We start from the raw sequence: 18,440 nt of genomic DNA on the forward strand, positions 1-18,440 counted from the left end.
TCTCTTGACCCTTTATGACCCCTTGCTCATTTAAATGGGCATCATTAAAAATGTATTGCTGTATTGTGAGGATGGTGGACGCTCAAATCCCAATTGTTATTTACATATGTATGAAAATGAGCTATGCATGAGCTATATCGTACCTTTGTGTACCTGAAACAAAATTTGGGGGAGGTTACTAAGGGCCTCATTGGTCTACATTATTTAGTGTCAACACTGGGATACCCCAGAAACATGCAATGGGTCATAAAGGGCTAACTGAATAACCAGTGTAATACATTAGACAAAATGTAGCACAAACCCTTTTCCTCTCTTTTCTTTCTTTTTCCTCCTTTTTTTCTCTTTCCCGTGAACGCTCTCTTGATTTGTCCATTTCTTTCTTCTCTACCTCTCTCTCTTTGCTCTTGGCTATTGGTGGGGTAGTGTGGCTAGTGTAGTGCTGTTGTGGTGCCCATTCCACTAAAACCTATTTGTGTGATAAGAACATTGTGAGAAGGTCTATAATTGACATTCAAGTAATAATGCACAAACATTCAAAATACCAGGGTGAAGTGTGCTGCTTATATTAAAATACAGGTTGAGTATCCCTTATCTAAAACGCTTGGGACCAGAAGAATTTTATATAAAGGATTATTGGAATATTGTTATATTTGAATGAGGTATCTTGCATTTATGATGTATAAAACACATCAAACACATGTAATACACAAATATTTTTAGTTTGTGCATGACACAAGGTTTTAAAACAAGAAACAAAGTTTATATACTATCTCAGAGACTGAATTTGAATGCCAAGCATCGAATGTCCTTACACATATTTAGTGCCAGTTATATATTATTTCCCCAGTAGTGCCAGGTACAGATGTACCCAGTAGGTTTTTAACAACAAAAAATAAATAGAAAAAATAAAAGTACATTTTGGAGACTATGGTTTTAAGAAAAAATTGGATAAGAGATACTCAACCTGTACTATGGAAACTATTCCTAACCCAAGTTATTATGTTAGTGATAAAAATCGCTTGAAATATCATTTCTTCAGCCAGAACAATGTTGATAAACGGAAAAATACACACGTACATTGCTATGGCATTACAAATCTTTCTAAATAACACTTTAATAATACTGAAAGTTCTAAAACAATCCTGAAAACTTAATAAACTGATACTCAATGTTTCTGGGGCAACATGGTCAACCAGGTGCTTCGGTAGAAATCAGCACGCGAAGGGTGCTAGCTCCGGTGCCGTTGCCAGCGTTGAAGCTCCGCGGCAACAGCAACTTGCACCATTTGCAGGCAATAGGGCTGACCACAATGTAGTATTCAAGCATAAAAGAGAAACAGCAGAGGATACCAAGTAATAATATGTTGTCTTTTCCGCAGGGTAATTATACATGTAGAAAAGTATAATCTTCAATAATGAACTTATACATTTCAAATCGCCATTATTCAAAATTAAAATGATTCCTATATTAAATATAGGCTATGCAACTTGATAAAATGTCTGCTCTCAATGTTTTTGTACGTCTTGGATATATCTACACATGGTTGATTAAAAAAAGGTTGTAAAGGTTGTAAATGCCTTGTTGCAATAGCCATAGTATATATATTTTTAGATCCCCATCTTTAAGTTGTTTCCCTTGTTGTCAATCACTTGTGTATTCAACAGGAGACCATGCAGAACTGCCTTAAAACTAGTGTATTTTACTTTTATAGATCGCAAGAGACTTTCAGAATAATTATGTTAACTGTATACAGTAATAACAGACTTTAAAATGCCATGGTGTTTTATGAACGAAATGCTGAACATCTATAGCAAACATGTAAACCGTTTGAACACATTGTAGTTCTGCTGAATACAATATGCCAACTGGCTGTACAATAAAACACGTGTCCTGAAAGCTAATGTTGGTACTTGTGTAGTTTCACGGCGCCAGCATGGGTTCTACGCTCGCCACAAACTATGTTAAAAAAAGTAACTTAACTCCATGTAAACATGGATAGTTCATACCCCCACTATCCATGTTGGCATGGAGTTGATTTTAAATAGTGTGGCGAGCGTAGCGAGCCACCGAGCCCGCAGCGTGGGCGAGCAAAGCGAGCCCCGCAAGGGGACTCAGATGCACGGCGCCATGCTGGCGCCGTGAAACTACACAAGTACCCTAATGTGTTGCCTGTGAACAATCTGATTATTTTAAATGTCAGGAAATGCAGTAGGACTGCTAACAGTCTATAAAAATAAATTACAAAGTGATCTAGTCTAATAAATACATGCATTGTAACTGAAGTGATACCGGGGACTGACGGTGAAAGCCTGCTTATGTGCATGTGCAGGCATCTTTGTAGACTTGCATAGTCTCCATGGCACTCGCACCAGGAGGGAGTGGAGGAGGCATTCACATGCAAACGCCCTGCATTTCCTGGGCATACCCACGAAAACACTGGGCGTTACCATGTGAACGGGAGCAGCCACCTGGCTTCCAGAGGGAGGCGGCTGACGTAACTGGACGTCAGTTGCCCGCCCAGTTATCGAAGCTGGGTGCTGCAGATTTAAGTCAGCAGAGACTGAGCATGTTCGAAATCATTCCATGGTCGGTGACCATTGAGTGATTTTGGGCCCTCACACAAGCCGGCGAATGGATGTTTATGCAAAACATCCATTTGCAGTGTTGCAGTGGGGACATTCAGCGTGCAGTGAGGGGTGGGCATTCGCATGCCTGGTGGGTGGCGTTACATTGAAAGCAAAGCAAAATACCGCTGCATTGTGAGTAACCAGAATCAGGCCCTGTATATATGTACGATGATGACAAAAACACTAACCCTACATATCACTTTTTCTACCATCTATGGAGACTCAAAAACTGGATGCAGTCATCTTATCAACAGAATATAGGATTCCAATGGTGCAATATTCCCTTTCACAGCATGCTGTAAAAGGACCAACAAATCCTATAGTCAGTGAAAGAAAAGGGCTTGATGTTTAGTTAAGTTTAACAAATATAATGGTTATGGTGAGGAATAAAGACAAATTAACCAGTACAGTTGCTAGAAACTAAGACAGAAGAACTGTCTCCCCCCGAGAATGGTACAGATGTGTCCTCTTCCATCCAGACTCTATACGTCTATTTTATCTGCTGAAATCGCGTCTTATTTGCATCATAATGCAACTAGGACTCACAAGAAGACTGTGCTGATTCATTAGATATATGGAGCAGAACTGGTATTGGAAGAAAAAACTGTGACTACAAATTCAGAGACACAGGGGGTATTCAATCCCACGTTGCTATATCAGACTTGGGAAATAGCAGCGGTCCCCTATTCAACGCAGTATTTTCCAACAGCATTGAAGTGGCAGCTCGGTAGAACGGACCAAACTTTAAAAAGCAGACAGAGGAAAAAAGGATATACAAGTATCCAAAGAAGGCGCTTAGTGTGAGTAGCTTGGCTAAGAAGCAGCAGTCTAGAAAAAGGGGTAGTCAGCCCCAATACAATATACAAGGAGAAAAGAGGGGGGTCGACTGCGCTAAAATGGGTTTACAAAAAAAAAACATTTAATAGCATATAATTCTTAAAAAGAATGGTCAGGTGTATAGTGAAAAGGGAGTTACAATTTATTAAAATAGATACAATTGTACATATAAAAACAACAAATGAAGGAGGATGGTTTCGGATGCATTCGATGTAAAACCATCCTTCTTCATAAATTGCTGGAGTCCTTTTTTCCACAAAAAATCCAGTGGACTGGACAGTCGCAAATCCAAGGGTGACTATATATTTATTTTAGTCATTTGTTGTTTTTATATGTACAATTGTGTCTATTTTAATAAATTGTAACTCCCTTTTCACTATACACCTGACCATTCTTTTTAAGAATTATATGCTATAAAATGTTTTTTTTGTAAACCCATTTTAGCGCAGTCGACCCCCCTCTTTTCTCCTTAAAAAAGCAGACAGTCCCATTTTGCTGAGGGATTATCAAGATCATGGCTGTGTCTGGACAATCCACGGCGGTTTCCACAGACACGCCCCCTTTTCGCAGATCTGCAGACACTGAATCACGCCTGCCACATAACAGGCGAGTAAAATTAAAACAGGCCAGGGTCCCGACTGTCGTGACGTGCCAACAGTCGGAACCCGGGATTGAATTCCCTCACAGTGTCACACAGATATCTCTCATATCAAATAATTCATCACAGTCTCCTTGTGTATCCTAGTCACATTGTGATTAAAACTCAAAAATATGCATAATGCTAGAATATTTGCATGCAATGTGGTGTGCCAAGAAGAACTGTTTGCTAGGACTGCAGCAAAGATGTATGAAGACACATCTGTATTATAGTGTGTACACACGGTTCGATATGGCTTCCGATGTTGACGATATCGTCAACATCGGAAGCCATATCGCATACATATCGCATACTGATTGTATGCATTGTAAGGGCTTCCTAGCCCGATGCGCGCTCCCGTTTAAGGAGAGATCGGAGGGGAGATAGAGTGGGCAGCACACTCTATCTAGCACAAATCGCAAGCATATCGCATGCATCGTATGTGCCTTGCGATATGCTTAAGATGCGATGTGCTATACGATTTCCAGGGCCCTGTCAGTCATCCTGTTGTTAAGTCAAAATCGCTTAGTCAAAATTTTAAGCAAATCTTAAGGCACATAGGAAATCGCATAGTAAATCAAATAGGAAATTACATAGCAAATTGTATGGTAAAAAGTCAAAATCTTAAGCATATCTTAAGGCATATCTTAAGGAGTAGAGGAAAAAAAAAAAAAGGGAAAAGTAAAAATCGGACAAAACATCGAATCGTACATCGGATCGCACAGAACATCGAACCGTGTGTACACACTCTTACTTTTAGCAACATTTGTTGTGGTTAACATCTGAAACATAACAGAGCACAAGACCTGTTCTTTAGTGTTCAATTGCAGTTATCATAGGTCCACAATAACAGGCTCCAGTTTTGGTATGGAAACTGATCAACTATTACCAGTTATTTAATTAGCACACACACACACACACACACACACACACACACACACACATTCTGCAGTGCTTTACAGATAATATCATATTGGAACCAACATCAGTATGTGCCCTAGTGGAGATTTTAATCTGTATTTCCTACCACATGTACTTGTGCACACACACATTAGTGCTAGCTTTTATCATAGGAACTGTGGATCCATCTAATTCCTCACATATAAGACTAGCTACCACTCCTACTGCAATGCTTTAGACACTGCCAAACAAACATACATTATTACCAATCTCTCATCTCTTCTCATGCCACCAACCCTAAGCGACTTTTTAACATATTTAAGTCTCTAATGTACCCTCCCCCTCCTCCCCCACCAGCTACCATCAGTGCACAAAAACTTGCCTCATACTTTAAGGACAAGATTGATAACATCCAAGATGAAATGGTATGCTCTTCCACAACCTCTAACCCTCTTTCTTCCCCACCTGAACCCTCTGGCACTTTCTCTTCATTTGAGCCCACAAATGAAAAGGAAGTATCTGCACTCTTCTTATCCTCCTACTCTACTACCTTTCCTCTTGATCCTATACCTGCACAAGTCATTAAAAATCTATCTACTGTGCTTATTTCAACCTTAACTAAAAGCTGCAATCTCTCTCTTGCTACTGGTACTTTTCCATCTCTGCTTAAACATGCAGTGATTACTCCCATTCTGAAAAAACACAATTCTGACCCTAACTCTCTCTCTCTAACTAGTGTCCTATCGCTCAGCTCCCATGTCTCTCCAAGCTACTAGAGAGACTTGTCTACTTTGGCCTCACACACTTTCTTAACTCTCACACCCTATTAGACCCACTTCAGTCAGGCTTTCACTCTCAACACTCCACTGAGACAGCACTGACTAAAGTGGCGAATGATCTGGTAACTGCTAAGTCTAAAAGCCATTACTCACTACTTATTCTTTTAGATCTTTCTGCTGCATTTGACACTGTGGATCACACTCTTCTTTTACAAACACTACACTCCCTAGGTCTTAATGATACAGCCCTTTCCTGGTTAAAATCTTACCTATCTGATCGCTTTTTCAGTGTTCGTTTCTCTGACTACTTCCTCTTCTACCTCTGTCAGTCGGAGTTCCGCAAGGCTCAGTCTTAGGTCCTCTGCTTTTCTCAATCTGTACTTCCGCTCTTGGCAAACTAATCAGCTGTTTCGAATTTCAGTATCACTTAGATAGATTTGAGTATCATCCGCATATAGCAACCCCAGAGTTGTCACCAGTGGTTTTGGGCTGAGTATCTGAATGCCTCTCTGCCATCTTATCTTGGATGTCTTCTCGCCAACTCAAACTCAATATTTCCAAAACAGAATTACTTATATTCCCATCTTATATACCATTCTAAAATCTCCATCCCTGTTGACAACTCGACAATCTACCCTACCCCACAAGCTCATTGCTTAGGGCTCATCCTCGACTCGGACCTGTCCTTTCTTCCCCACATTCAATCTGGTCTCCAAATCATGTTACATGCATCTAAAAAAACATATCCAAAATACGACCGTATCTCACACAAGACACTACTAAATCTCTTATTCATGCACTCATTATATCCCGCATTGATTATTGCAATAATCTCCTAATTGGTCTTCCCAAGAACAGACTCTCACCACTACAATCCATTTTAAATGCTTCTGCTAGGCTGATCTTCCTTGCAAGACGCTCATCGCCTGCTGTTCCGCTCTGCCAGTCCCTCCATTGGTTACCTGTATCTTACCGTATTCAATATGAAATACTTCTACTAGCATATAAAGCTATTAACCATACTGCACCAGCATATATCTCTCTACTTATAACAAAATATCTCCCATCTCGAACACTCCGCTCTGCACAAGATCTGGGTCTCTCTTCTGCACGGATCACTAGCTCCCATTCACTATTACAGGACTTTCATAGGGCTGCTCCCATCATATGGAATGCCCTTCCACGCACAGTAAGACTCTCCACTAGCCTCCAAACTTTCAAGCGTTCCCTGAAAACTCACCTCTTCAGGCAAGTCTATCATATTTAAATTCAACATGCATAACCCTCTGAGGCACTTATGTATTATTAGCTTCCCTTCTGGACTTCTAACTTGGTGGGACAGCTATGCTATTACTGATGCCTGTCCTTGTGTTTCCCTCCTATATCCCTATAGATTGTAAGCTTGCAGCAGGGCCCTCCTACCTCCAAGTCTGTCTGTCTGTTACCCAGTTTGCTTTATCACTGTCTACCATTGTAAAACGCAACGGAATCTGCTGCGCTACATAAAGAAACTGTAAATAAAGAAATAATAATTCAGCAGGTCCTGCATCTCCTGGCTTTTGCCAGTAGCTGCTTGTTAATGTACAACAAAATACATTTACTGTAGGACATGTCTTCCCATCCATAGAGTTCTTTAAGGCTTTAAGCACCTTGGTATCTCGAGGATAAAACGCTGGGCTGTAACACATTGCCCAGAACAGCTTCTGTTTTTAGGATTACTGCATTGCTGTAGTGTGCTGCATGCTGTAGTATGCAGCACAGCAAAGGGCACAACTATACACATATCTGCAGATAGGGCACAACTATACACATATCTGTGGTGAAGTGGATTATACAGGCATTATTGCTTGCTTAGTATTTTATTGTAAGGAATGAGCCTAGCTGAATATACACTATGTGGAAAAAAGTATGTGGCCATACCGGTTAATTCAGGTGTTTCATTCAGACCCGTTGCTACAGGTGTATAAAATCAAGCACCTAGCCACGCAGTGTGCTCAAAAGACCTGTCACTTCAAGATTGGTTCTTTGATAGGATGCCACCTTTGCGCTAAGACTGACCATGAAATTTCATCCCTGCTGGATATGCCACTATCAACTGCAAGCGCTATTATAAGGAAGCGAAAGCATTAGGAATAGCAGCAGATCAGCCATAAAGTGGGGGAACACAAAATCACAGAGCCAGGTAAATGACTACTAAAGGTGCATTAAAGTTGGCAACACTCTGCTGAAAAGTTCCACTGGCATTAATGTAAGTACACAAACGATGCAGCAGGAGCTTAACAGAATGGGTTTCCAAGACAGAGCAGCTGCAAAGCAAGCCTCACATCACCAAGTCCAATGCCAAGCCTCAGATGGGGTGGTTTAAATAACACAGACATTGGACTGTGGACACATGTTCTGTAGAGTGACTAATCACACTTCTCTATTTGGCAGTCAGATGGCAGAGTCTGGGTTTGGCAGAAGCTGGGAGAATGTTACTGGTCTGACTGCATTGTGCCAACTGTGAAGTTTGGTGAATAAGGGATAATGGTATGGGGCTGTTTTTGGGGGGTGCCGGACGGCTCCCCGACAGTCGGGATTCCAACAGTCGGAATCCCGACTGCTCCCTAATGGGGGTCCACGACCCCCATAGAGGGAGAATAAAATAGGTGGCGAGCGCAGCTCGCCACTGTGCCCGCAGTGTGGCGAGCGCAGCGAGCCCGCAAGGGGCTTCATTGCGCTCCCCACGCTGTGCAGTCGGGATTCCGACGTCTGACTAATGACTGTCGGAATCCCGACTGTCGGAGTATTATACCACACCCGTTTTTGGGCTAGGTCTCTTATATCCAGTTATGGTCAATTTTAATGCTTAACCACACTTCTGATTTTGGCAGACATCCCGCAGTGCTGTCAAACTCAGGCAGCATTTCATCTCACCCATGGTTTGTGGAGCTCGCTGTGGAAGAATATCACTGATCCACACAAAGCCTTGTCTGCAACCCCAAACACATTTGAGATGAGACTGCGAGCCAGGCCTTCGTGTCCAATAAATGGGCACAAATTTCCCCAGCAACTTCCAAGAAAAAGGGAAGCTGTTACAGCTACAAAAAGGTGGGACAGATGTTAGCTGCCCGCCTGCTTCCCGCTCAGGGTGCTTGCAGATCTAAGACAGAGAGGGGTCTTAGATCTGCAATCGCTTTCAAAATCATTTGATGGTCGGCAACCATCAAACGATTTTGTCCCCGCGCACAAGGCTGCAAATATGATAAACATCCATTTGCATGGGTTCGGGGAAATTCGGCATATGAGCAGGGGCGGGCGTACGTTCGGACAGTGCATAGTTGACACTCAAAGCTGCGAATTTCGCAGCTTTGCGCGTCACCCAAAAATCACCCCCAAAGTGCGTACACACTCAACAATATGCACAATGATATTGTTATCATAATGCTCATCATGCATATCATTTACGATTATTGTATAGTGTGAACACAACTTAAAAAAAAAAACATTTTTAGCAAAAAAAAAAAATACATCAGCAGATTATCATGGGTCCTTGAGGCTCACTCATATTGGGCATCTCATGCTGCATGGTTAGTGTTCATTCTAGCACTGCTATCTTAGAAAACCCATGCAGTTCCTGTTCCCTGCCTGGGGTGTCGCTGTCTGCTGTGGGGTTTTTAACACAGGTCTGGTTTGCATATCAGTGATGATATACAGACCACAATGTGCTAAAAGCACTACAGCAGACAGCGACACCCCATGCAGGGAAGAGGAACTGCATGGCTTTTTAAAGATAGCAGGTGCTAGAATGAACAATAATGCTGCGAAATTCAAGTGCCACTCGAAGTTGGCATGACCTTTATGAGAGGACTTTGGAAACAATTATTTTTTTATCCCTACGACTCTCAGCCCTATATCATTTTACAGTGATAGAACTCACAGGATCTAGTAATTGCCATTTGTTCTCCTTTTTATTCACCTGCTGAAGATCAAAGATTTGTAAAACAATCTCATGGTTTACATAAAATACTGTTACAATGTCTAAAAGTAGGATTTTGGTTTCTCTGCACCACAGTGACTGTACCTCTGCAACCTTTTATCAGAAGTAATAAACAATTAGGAAAAACTAAATTTGTCACACGACAGTTAAACTTCACACAGTGCCAGACATCACCTGATCGAAGGCCAAAATCTTCACTGCTTTGTCCCCAAGAAAATGCTTTGTGATGGCACTTATACCTTGAGTACAAGGACAAAACAAGAATGTGGGTAATAACTTCAGTTGTATTCTTTTTGTATTTGCAACATAAAATAAACCTCTCCAAATTCTGCAATTCACTATGGAGTTCTTTCTTTACTTGTTTGCATGTGACCGTCACCGACTACAATACCCTTCCGTCCTGAGCAGTTTTGGTGTAACCTGCAAGACTATATATATACTGCTGTATATGTAAAATAACGGCTAGATTTACAAATTGGTGGCCGTTTCGGCAGGTTGGAAAATTTAAAGTGCCACTAATATTTAGTGGTCAACCAAACTAGTTCTACGCAGCCGCTGTGTTACAACCACATCTCGCACCACTCTTCGCATGCTATCCACCTGACTTCAGCAAACCTATGAGGCTATGTGCAGTTTTGATCAAGTTTGGGCCGTTGTAAACTGCAATTGTTGCCGCACTGACTGATGGTGTGAGAAACACACACACACACACCGTAGGACTGACCCCCTAAGGGGATTGTGTGCTTTACACCGAATGCTAGCGCTGCTTTAAATTTTACGCTCCAGTCCACCAAGAAGAGTCTGATTTGGAAATATAGCTTAAATTATTGGAAAATAAAGCAATACATCTGAATGAACTCTCATGCAGATGCATCTTTCAAGATACCAAGAGACAAAGACACTGGGCCAAAAATTAAGTTGTGATATTACTTCTCTTTGTGCATTTTACTATGCATGCGAAAGCTGGAATTAAATTAGCCAATGACCTCCATTTGAATGAAACGCATCTACTCTTAAAATCACAATGATTTTGTAGCAAGAGAAGTATCTTGGTATTCAGCCATTTAACAAGTTTCAAATATATCCACTCAGTGAAAGCCAAATATTTATCAGTACCCATTAAAACTTACCGATTTAAAAATCATTTTCCCAGAATCACATGCCTACGGTTCAGAAATTCTATCAATAGTCTTCTGTCATGCAGGTGGAACATTTTAAGTTCCATTAGATTTTCATAAGCAAATTTTCCCAATTCATCCTCTATTGTTTGAGTATGAAATCCCGGCAATCGAAATCCTAATGCTGAGAATGCAGACTGCTTCTGGTAAGTATTTTACCCCTACATGCAGCCTAACCCCAACGTTATCGCTTGTCCCCTAAGCTAAATACCCTTAGAGCCGAATAAATGATCTGTCTACTATTACCCGACTGCCGGAATTCTGACCACATCCCTTTGAGATGATTATCCATTCTTAGATAAAATTATAAGAGTTCTGGATCAGATTCTATTTGGTCCCTTCAGCCTAATATTAACCTCACTTCGATGATATATCGGCATTCTCAGGGTATGAAGGTCTTTTGTACACAAAATAAATTCTATCATGAAGCCATTTCTTACAATCTATAAAACCCACCAAAACTTTAACCGGATGTGTCCCCAAGTGTGCATGTTGAGAAATCCTGCCCCCTAATGTTAGGGTAGACAGGTCCTGATGATAGTCATTGTGAACTTAAGGGATTCTGCTTTGACCAAGGAGGCAGTAAGCGGTAGATACAAAAAATAATCTGACTGATAAGAGGCCTCTTTTTTTTTTCTTCTTCTCCCATCACTAATCTGCCGAAAAAAACCTTGCACTCTGTCCTTGACATGGAGATAAAATCTTTCTCCACAACTATTTGTGTCATGTAGTTGAAATATTTTGCAAACAGAGATGTCCCTTTATACAGGAGATTGGTGAATCGATGTACCTTATTCTGGTTGACACGCAGCACTGCAAAGTTTGCAGTGCTCCATGTCTAATTTAGACCACAACTCGCACTGCCATCTGAATACTGGCCGCTCGCACACAGGGCATGCGCAAAGTCATGAGCTAATTGACTAGTACTTTCTCTAAAAGAATGGCTCAGACACCTGATTGGTGTGACCAGTTGGACAACCTTTCCTTGGTTTTGCAGCAGAAAAATGTTCCAATCACAAGAAAAAGGGAAACATTTATGTATTCCATTTGGAATAAGGCTGTAACCTAACAAAGGCCATTTTTCAGATCTGATCGCAGTACAAATTTGTTTGGAAAATGGGCAAAACCATGTGCACTGCAGGTGGAGCAGATGTAACGTGCATAGAGAGTTACATTTGGGTGGGGTGTGTTGAAACTGAAATCTAAATTGCAGTGTAAAAATAATGCAGCCAGTATTTACCCTGCACAGAAACAAAATAACTCACACAAATCTAACTCTCTGCACAGTTTACATCTGCCCCACCTGCAGTGCACATGGTTTTGCCCATTTTCCAAACAAATTTGTACTGCAACCAGATCTGATTAAAGGCCAGAGTGTGGAAAAAGTAAGCGCTGTGCATACATTCCGGATGCATGTATAGCAGGCTTGTCCAACCTGCGGACCTCCAGATGTGCTAAAACTACACATCCCAGCATGCCTTGCCACAATTTGGCTATTAGGGAATGCTAGAATGATGGCAATGCATGCTGGGATGTGTAGTTTTAGCACATCTGGAGGGCCGCAGGTTGGACAAGCCTGATGTATATAGATGGGTGCTTCATGGAGCACAGTAACATGTGCATCAATGGAAGGGTGAATACCTAAAACAAAATCCACTGTGCACTCTTTTACCTCTATGCTGCCTGTCATCGTGGTTATTGGGAGAAGACAACAACGCACAGCATTCAAGATTAGATCTGTAATTGAGTATATTCATACAAAGAGTTATGGCTAATGAGCTCACAAAAGCTCCTACAATTAGATCAAGTATTTTGACTTAGAAGTGATCTGAATTAAATACTTTCCCAAATACGTGGGTGCCAATTCAGATATCTGTAATGGGGTGTGGTACGAAAACATTTTATTTCAAAGAACTGTAAAGAAATGTCACCACTGAAAAACTTGTGTCATCTTGTATGCTACTTATATAGGAATATATTATCCTAATACAGAAAAGGTTTGTGGCCATGAGTGGCTATCACTTTTAAATTTAATTGCCTCATACACTAAATAATAACTAATTGGAGCTTTCATTCATAATGATTTATTAATGGTTTAACAGTTTGAGTACCAACATCACTGTGACATTTGTGCAAAATATCGGCAAAAAATGTAAGTGTCACTCACATGTTGTGTTGTGTTGTATTGTTAACTAATGTTTTGTGAAAAAAAGATTATATTTCCAAAGGTAAACGTAACAGGTCATTATGATGACTAAAAATGTTTGCTTGTCAATTTTCACACAGACTTTGACAAATTCACGTGGCAGTCAAAGGGTTAATAATTAAGCCTTGTACAAAGTCAGCTTTTTAATAACGTGACAAATTCAACTGGGCATAAATGAAAAATTAAAAGTAGCCACTACAAATTAGAGGTACTGAAGTTAAAGAACTGCCTTAATGTTACCTGATCCAGATTAAAAATGTGGACTAAAGATGCATTAGCTCTCTGCTAGGTTTTAATTAGTGTGCAACTCTATAAATGTGTTGCTATTTGCATCCTTGCTTATTCATTCAGATTTCATACCAAACGCCGGGAAACACAAATCAATTAAATGTGTTCTATAAAGTAAATATATCACCATTATTTCTAAAATCAGGACATCTGATCATAGAACTGTCCCTGCTCTTTGTTTCTGCACAGTACTGCAGGGCCCTCTATTTCACTCCCCAACCCCCAATATGGCCACTTTGCACATCAGCCCCCCTACCCCCTTCATGCCACCTGGGTACTAACCTCCCATGCTTTCTGGCCCTGCAACTGAGGCAGGGGCTGCTGCTGCTCAGGCTGCATATAGTGCAAGGCTAAGCAGCACCTAAATCCCCCATCTCCTGTGCATTCAGCGCAGTATAGAGCTGTTTCAGAGTCCCTTCATTAGCAACACAGACATAGGGGTGTATTCAATGGTTTTTGCGAGCTGTGACAGTGAGCAGTGCTAGGTTTTTGCGGCTAAATGCAGTGGGCTCCCTGCATTAGCTGCAAGCCTCGCTATTTGGGGGAATCTTCGCCGTCCTCTGACAGCGAGGATTCCCCCGACACGTTGAATACGGTGAGCCGCCAGCACAGGGGTTAAACGGCGAGGGTCACTTGTTTTCGTGATCCTCGCCGCTTAACTACCCGCAGGCCGCATTGAATACGACCTATAATGTGCCAAGTGCAGCTAATGAGGGTAATCCGAGGGGGAGAAGGAGATGCACAGCTCTGTATGTAGCCTGGGCCACAGGAGTCGCTGTCCCAATTGCAGTCTTAGATTACTGCACTATTTGGGCACCACAACAAGGACTGCAAACATTGTATAAATCATACAATCAATATTTATACTGCATTTCAAACACACATTTCGTAAATCAGTGTTCAAGAGAGTCTATTCACAGTAACCAATGACAAAATGTATAAACCAAAAAATCAATCATTCAAGAGAACGGAAGACCTCACACATCGGGAAAATAAAGATTGCCTTTGGTGACGCTTCAGGCTACTATATCAAGATTTGGTGCAGGTCTGCCATTACCTTAAATAATTTATTCTGTATTCATACACCCGGTCACTGATCCACCCCTACAGAAGTAGTCGTAAGATGAAATGCGTTGGTAAGGTTTTATCCGGTACTGATCCCCAGTGAGTTTAAACCCACATCCTTATAAAAAAAATGGGTACTTGTTTCCTAGCATGGCGCCCGTCGTAGGTGATCGCATACCTTAACTTAAGGTATGCGATGGACACGACCAACGCAATTTCAGGGCTATTTTTAGCCTTTTCCCGACAATTAAAAAATCGCGTCCATCGCATGCCTTAAGTTAAGGCATGCAATGCGACCGATGCGATGGACACTATTTTACATAGGGAACAATGTTAAATGGTCCAATGGACCCGATTTTTCATTGTATACCCACCCTTATGGGTATTTTACATGAAAAATGCGAGCACAGCGAGCTACCGAGCCCGGAGCGTGGCGAGTGCAGCGAGCCCCGCGAAGGGAGGCGAAATACCTGTGAAGTAATGTGCGTCTGCTCGCCACGCTTCGGGCTCGGTGGTTCGCTGCGCTCGCCACACTATATAAAATCAACTCCACACCGACCTGGATAGTGGGGGTATGAAAAGGTCGGAGGATGCATACCACCGCCCCTCGCGGGCTCGCCACGCTTTGGGTTGGCGTTAACAATGGGGGGGGGGGGGGGGGGCATTTGACCTATGAGGGTTAGGAAACAATAACAATTGGGGTCTGGGGGTCATTTAACATTGGGGCCAATGTTAAATCGGGTCTCAAGGACCATTTTACATTGATTCCCATGTAAAAATTGTGTCGATTTGGTTGCATGCGATGCGATCGACGCGATTTCGGGGGGGTCCCGATGGACACAGTTTTTATTGCTGGCGCCGTGCTAGGAAACAAGTACCAAAAAATGTGTGTGGTCTACTTACATGGAGAGTTTATGAGTCTGAAAACCAGTCTTATACACAATCAGCCTTCAGTAAAGGACCTTTTCACTGTATTTGGACTAACTCCAAACTGGAATTCCATTAAATTAATTTGTTTTTCTATTTAAAATATAATTTTTTCCAGGACTACCAAGTACAATTGTTTATCATTAAACTATTTGTGTACAATGATAATTGAGATAGGTAACAGGTTTTAAAATGAAATATTTTTATTTATGTACTTGCTTTAATATCCCTTTCGACGGAATCTCCTACACACAGGCTGGCTGTGGCAGGCTAAACGCATGATTGCATTACACTTTGTGTTATTCATCTAAAGAAACTGTGATTCAGAATTGTCCCAGATTTAAGGGATAATATGGTGGCAACCCCATATTATCCATTGATTTTACACTGGTATTATGATAGCAAATGCATAGCTGGGAATGCCTTATACATAGTTATATTACAGGCTATGTGCTCGCCGCATGAGTAAGTGTGGCTGTATGCTGCAATTTCAGTACTAGCAGACTAATTTTTTTTTTTTTTGTACAGAACCCCACAAATATGTGCAAGTCCAAGCCGCGAGGGGGTGAGTTGCGACACCATTGCAATGGCAACATGGCCCCTCGTCTGCGGAGAGTTAACTGAATTCCACCCTGTGTGTGAGAAAATACTGTAGACAATCTAAATATATTATTCTGAAATCAACCTTCTCACTACCTGTGTTTTCTATAGATCTACGATGTCCTTCAAAATGTTAATTTTAAATTAAAATTACAAAAAAATATTGACTTAATGATTAAATGATTCTTATAGACACACACACACACACACGAATGGTGTAGAATCCCCCCCCCCCCCCCATAGAAGGTGAAATATACAAGCAAAGTCACAACATGACAGCTGCTGACATTTTGCTGATTCCACAACAGAAAAGCAGATTGCATTAACCCATTTCGAACAATGTGCACAGCTATAAACACTTAGCAGCAAACTCTCTAATTTTTCCAATTTAAAGAAGATACAACCCATAAACATGGTTTTCATGGTTTATGTAGTAAGTAGCTCTTTGTGTCTATTTTACATAATATGTAGAAGAATGGGGCTAGTGACATCAGGGCAGATGTTAGGACAGTCAGAGCTTTTGTAATCAGGAGGTTTCTCTATAGAATGCCATAAATTGCTGGACAAACATGAACATTTTTTCAAATTTAGCTGTTGCACAAATAATAATGCATTTGTAGGGATGCCAATTCCGGGGCATTTTTTTCAATCCCGGGATTCGGGATTGAAAAATGCTCAATCCCGGGATTGGCTTCCCTAATAATAAAAAGCACCCTGGCCGCCAGCATATTTACTTACATTTAGGGGCCAGGTTGCTGAGTGGGCGGCCGGGAGCCGGGTTGCTGAGTGGGAGGGCTGCTGGGCGGACGGCTGTGCCTTCACAGCGTGACTTCTGACCTAGTCACGCTGTGCAGTGCTGCACTGCCGGATATGGGAGAAGCCGGGCAGCATCTGAGCGAGTGCTCAGACGCTGCCCAGCATTAGACTGCGCATGCGCAGTCTAATCCCGAAATCCCGGGATAGGAGTTTCCAATCCCGGCGTTTTGGGGGCCAAATCCCAGGATCCCGATTGGCCACCCTAATTACCTCCCAGATTCATTGGGGTGGGAAAAAACCTGGCAAACTTAAAATTTTTAGCACGTAACCTTACAATGCATAGAATACTGTTCAAAATAATTAACTATTTTTGATCAACCTTTGTAGACATAAGCAGTCAGATGGCCCAGTTGTTTTTGTAGAGGCTTTTAATGTAGCTGATGAGTATAGTTATCCGATCACTAAGGAAAACTCTGCTCGTTAACGCAGCCAAATGAAAGTGAGCTTCATCAAGATAACACTGGCAATGACCTACCGAATGATGCAAAACTTCAGAAATAATCTACAAAAGTTTATCACAAATGAAGGCCACCATCTGGACGAGATCATATTCAAAAGTGGTAGAAACTAAACTGTATTCCATACAATTTTAATAAGCATTTACCATGATATTTGTTTTAGCCTTTAAAGTCTGGAGGTTTTTTTAGTCTCACTGTGTATAAAGGAATGTGTCAGATGAGAACAGAAATTTCCATTGAATCTGGTCTACCCCAAAATTTGGATCATAGAATGCATTGTTTCAGAATTAATGTAGACATGAATGCCAAATCCACCACTGTAAATTAGTAGATCAGTAAAATCGCTCCTTTGATCAAGACAACAGCAACAATACCAAGTGATGCTAAACTTTTACTAGACATTTGGGCAGAAGCAGAAAATCAAATGTAGGTACTTCTGTACTTTCACGGCGCCAGCATGGCGCCGCGCGTCAGAGTCCCCTTGCGGGGCTCGCTTCGCTCGCCCACGCTGCGGGCTCGGTGGCTCGCTACGCTAATTAAAATCAACTCCATGCCAACATGGATAGTGGAGGTATGAACTATCCATGTTGGCATGGCGTTAACTTAGTTTATTTTACTTAGTTAGTGGCGAGCGTAACCTGGAAGTACGCGCGGCGCCATGCTGGCGCCGTGAAAGTAAAGAAGTACCCAAATGTAAATATAATGAAATAATTTTTTTTAACACGGTTGGACTAAAAAAATAAATTAAAGTTAAATATTGAGTTATGTGTTAGGCCTAATTGAATTATTTGCATGTTTAAGAAGTCCTCATCACACAAATAGTGGGCACCTGTAATTAAAAACATGAAATTATTGAATGAATCAAAAAAATGTTGTAAGGAACTCAAACCTTTGTTGAAGAGTCCTTAAATTCATTGAGGTTGTCCTGTAGAAATGAATGGAGATGACACGTGAGCTGGAATAGTTGTCAGTAACCAGAGCCATGGTTGTGACCTTGAGACAATACAGCTACTCCTTTTTTGAGGGGGGAATAAATCTTTTGATGCTGTTAATACTGAACAAATAAAAGCAACAAGGAAACAACTACAAATTAGGCTGACTATCATTAAATATGCATCACAAAGAAATAAAAATGTGTTCCTT

At 41.3% G+C, this 18,440-nt stretch overlaps 1 protein-coding gene across 4 annotated transcripts in view; it reads right to left on the minus strand.

Annotated features, from left to right (window-relative positions):
• Positions 1-18,440, minus strand: part of THOC2 (THO complex subunit 2) — a 133,177-nt gene that overhangs the window by 17,501 nt on the left and 97,236 nt on the right. For 2 of the 4 annotated variants that reach the window (XM_083159319.1, XM_083159320.1), the window contains exons 33-34: positions 18,187-18,222; positions 302-466 (exon numbers count right to left, since the gene is read on the minus strand). In XM_083159319.1, coding sequence (XP_083015445.1) covers positions 302-466; positions 18,187-18,222 — 201 coding nt within the window. Of the gene's footprint in view, positions 1-301; positions 467-18,186; positions 18,352-18,440 lie in introns of those variants that run through there. The other 2 variants (XR_014460709.1, XR_014460710.1) reach the window with 2 other exon arrangements.

The sequence above is a fragment of the Crinia signifera genome, chromosome 9 (genome assembly GCF_055691185.1).
Source record: "Crinia signifera chromosome 9, ASM5569118v1, whole genome shotgun sequence".
NCBI lineage: Eukaryota > Metazoa > Chordata > Amphibia > Anura > Myobatrachidae > Crinia > Crinia signifera.